The following is a 2,403-nucleotide window of genomic DNA, read 5'->3' as shown; positions in this document are numbered from 1 at the left end:
CATGTAAACGCTTTCGCAGCGTTTCTTCGTTGTCGTCCTTCCTCTGAATCAGATCCTCCCCTGTGACCTGTAACAAACAAACAGCAACAGCAGCAGCTAACCGCAGCACTTATTATATACAGCAACACCTAGGTCGTTCATACCAACAACAGCTAACAACAGAAATGTATAGGTAAGTAAATGCACATATAGGCGCTCTAATATTTTGTACATCTATATACATGTTTCCTCCGCATAATGCAAAAAAGAATAAAGAAATAAGAAGTTGCCCCTTCGAGCTGCAAGCGTTTCAAGCCGCTTCCTTCAGTCTTCAGCTGCTCACGATACCAGGCCCCCAACACACCCACTAACAGAATGCGCAAAAACACTCACGTCGTCTTTGTTTGGAACTTTCGGGGGTCTGAAGATAGAGTGATAGACGCGGCCACTCGCGGGGTGAATGCGGCGACCACAGACTCTCTGCACCAGCGTTTCCTCTGGGGTATCAAAGAAGACAACTCCGTCGATCTTCTGTTTCTGAGACTCCAGAAGTTTGTCTAACTGAAGAGGGAACACAAACAGGCGAACAAAGAACGAAAGAATTACAGAAATAACACACAGAAATCGCGAGAGCTGCTGCGAACGCCGCTCTTGAGATGCTCGTACACCTGAAAAAGTTGCGGTGCTCATTCGCCTGCAGCTTCCTTCTCAACATGGTGGAAACAATGGCAACGATCCAGCATAGAAATTCGTGCACACTATATAGCATTTATATTATTAAAGAGTACGAAACTGGGTTTAATGGCTAAAATCCTAATTCTATAGAAAGAAATCCGCACAGCAGCAGCTTCCCCTCCCCAGCTTACTGCATTCGCTTGCTCTTGATTTCGTGGATATCCGTCTAAGATAAACCCTCGAGAACACTCGGGGCTTCTCATCCTCTCCGAGAGCAACTCGAGGACTAAGTCATCCGGTACGAGCTGCCCAGCGGCCATTATGCCCTTTGCCTGAATATTTGTATACATTACAAATATTTCATTTATATTGGTACGGCAAGAAAAACAAAAAGTGGGGCGATGAGATGTTCACTCCTCAAGTGAAAGAATACTCAGAAGTTTGCATAAAAAAAAGCAAACTGATGGAGCTGAACAACATTAAAAAACGGATACGGGCATGAGACAAAACGAGCATCAAATTGCAAGCATGAATGCAAATACGGAACAGTAAGAATACGAAAGCTGAATATCAATCAATATGAATCCACGCGCTCACCTTCTGGCCGAGTTCTGTGCCTGCTGCAACGGCATCCCGCAACATATCACCAGTGGAGATGTGGCAGTAGCAGTGCGACTTCTGTAGATTAGCGCTCTGCGTGCCTTTGCCTGAACCGGGGGCCCCCAGGAAGATATATCTGAAAACACAGACCCACCCCAATGAGCAAGCAAGCACGGTTCCTCACCGCATCCTTACCGCGCTGCATGCACTCCAAAAGTTGCAGCAACACTTTATGCCGCTGATACTGCTGCTGCTGCTATTACTGCTGCATAGACAAAGACGCGTGCACCGCGCAGCACAGGCAAATGCTCCTGGTAGGCGCTTCTGGAGACGCTGCTGCTTGCTTTCCTGGTGCTGCTGCGTAAGATCATTCATACGTGCCGCGCCTACCGGCCTTCAGGCTTGGAAAGGCAGCTGTATCTGCGCTTCAACTCCTCCAGCAGATCGGTCGTGGAGACCTTATCTAACGAGACACCACCAGGGCTCGTCATCGTGCCGTCGCTGCAGACACAGCCGCAGCAGCAGCAGCAGCAAAACTACCTCAAACACTTCAGCATTGCTCTTCAGCGAAGGTACAATCAGTATGAGGAGAAAGAAGAAATATCTACTCTGCGGCTGGCGGCGGTTCAATTCGAACAAAAGTTGTATTGCTGCGGAGTGTGAGGTGTACAAGATGGACTTGTTCTTTATATACTGCAATTAAACACCCCGAATAGTAATCAATTACACACACCAAATAATAAAAATTAAATGCAGCAAGCAGTAACTATTAAACAAGAAAAACATAAACAGCAGCTTATAGATAACGGCTACCATAGAGTCTCGTTTTGTTCGCTGTCTCTCTCTCTGTCTCTGTGGGGAGGAAAGGGGAGCGTTTGCTTACGAAGAGATTCTCGTTAGGCCTCTTTAAGGAGAAGAAAGAATTAAGCAAATGCAAAATATTTGCATATTACTACAAACAAATGCTGCAACACCATCCAGAGAAACAACAGAGCCCCAAACAACTCCTGCCGGGCCCCGTGGCTCCAGGGGCTGCTGCTAGCGCTGCCTGCGGCGGATGAACACAAATTGTATATTTTATATGATATATAAACACAAACTGTCCGTTTTTAAATGGATATTCAGTTCAATACTTCGTATATATTTGTA

The 2,403-nt window shown here is 46.2% G+C and overlaps 1 protein-coding gene across 1 annotated transcript in view; it reads right to left on the bottom strand.

Annotated features, from left to right (window-relative positions):
• Nucleotides 1-1,745, bottom strand: part of EMH_0031310 (adenylate kinase, putative) — a gene marked incomplete at both ends in the record, with an annotated part of 2,423 nt that extends 678 nt beyond the window's left edge. The window contains 5 exons of the mRNA XM_013494507.1: nucleotides 3-67; nucleotides 373-540; nucleotides 846-986; nucleotides 1,252-1,390; nucleotides 1,645-1,745. Of these exons, the coding sequence (XP_013349961.1) occupies nucleotides 3-67; nucleotides 373-540; nucleotides 846-986; nucleotides 1,252-1,390; nucleotides 1,645-1,745 (614 nt within the window). The remainder of the gene's footprint in view (nucleotides 1-2; nucleotides 68-372; nucleotides 541-845; nucleotides 987-1,251; nucleotides 1,391-1,644) is intronic.
• Nucleotides 1,746-2,403: the final 658 nt, after the last annotated feature.

This window comes from Eimeria mitis, genomic scaffold (genome assembly GCF_000499745.2).
Source record: "Eimeria mitis Houghton genomic scaffold, Emh_scaff1183, whole genome shotgun sequence".
NCBI classification, from domain to species: domain Eukaryota; phylum Apicomplexa; class Conoidasida; order Eucoccidiorida; family Eimeriidae; genus Eimeria; species Eimeria mitis.
This window is presented reverse-complemented; position numbering and strand designations above follow the sequence as displayed.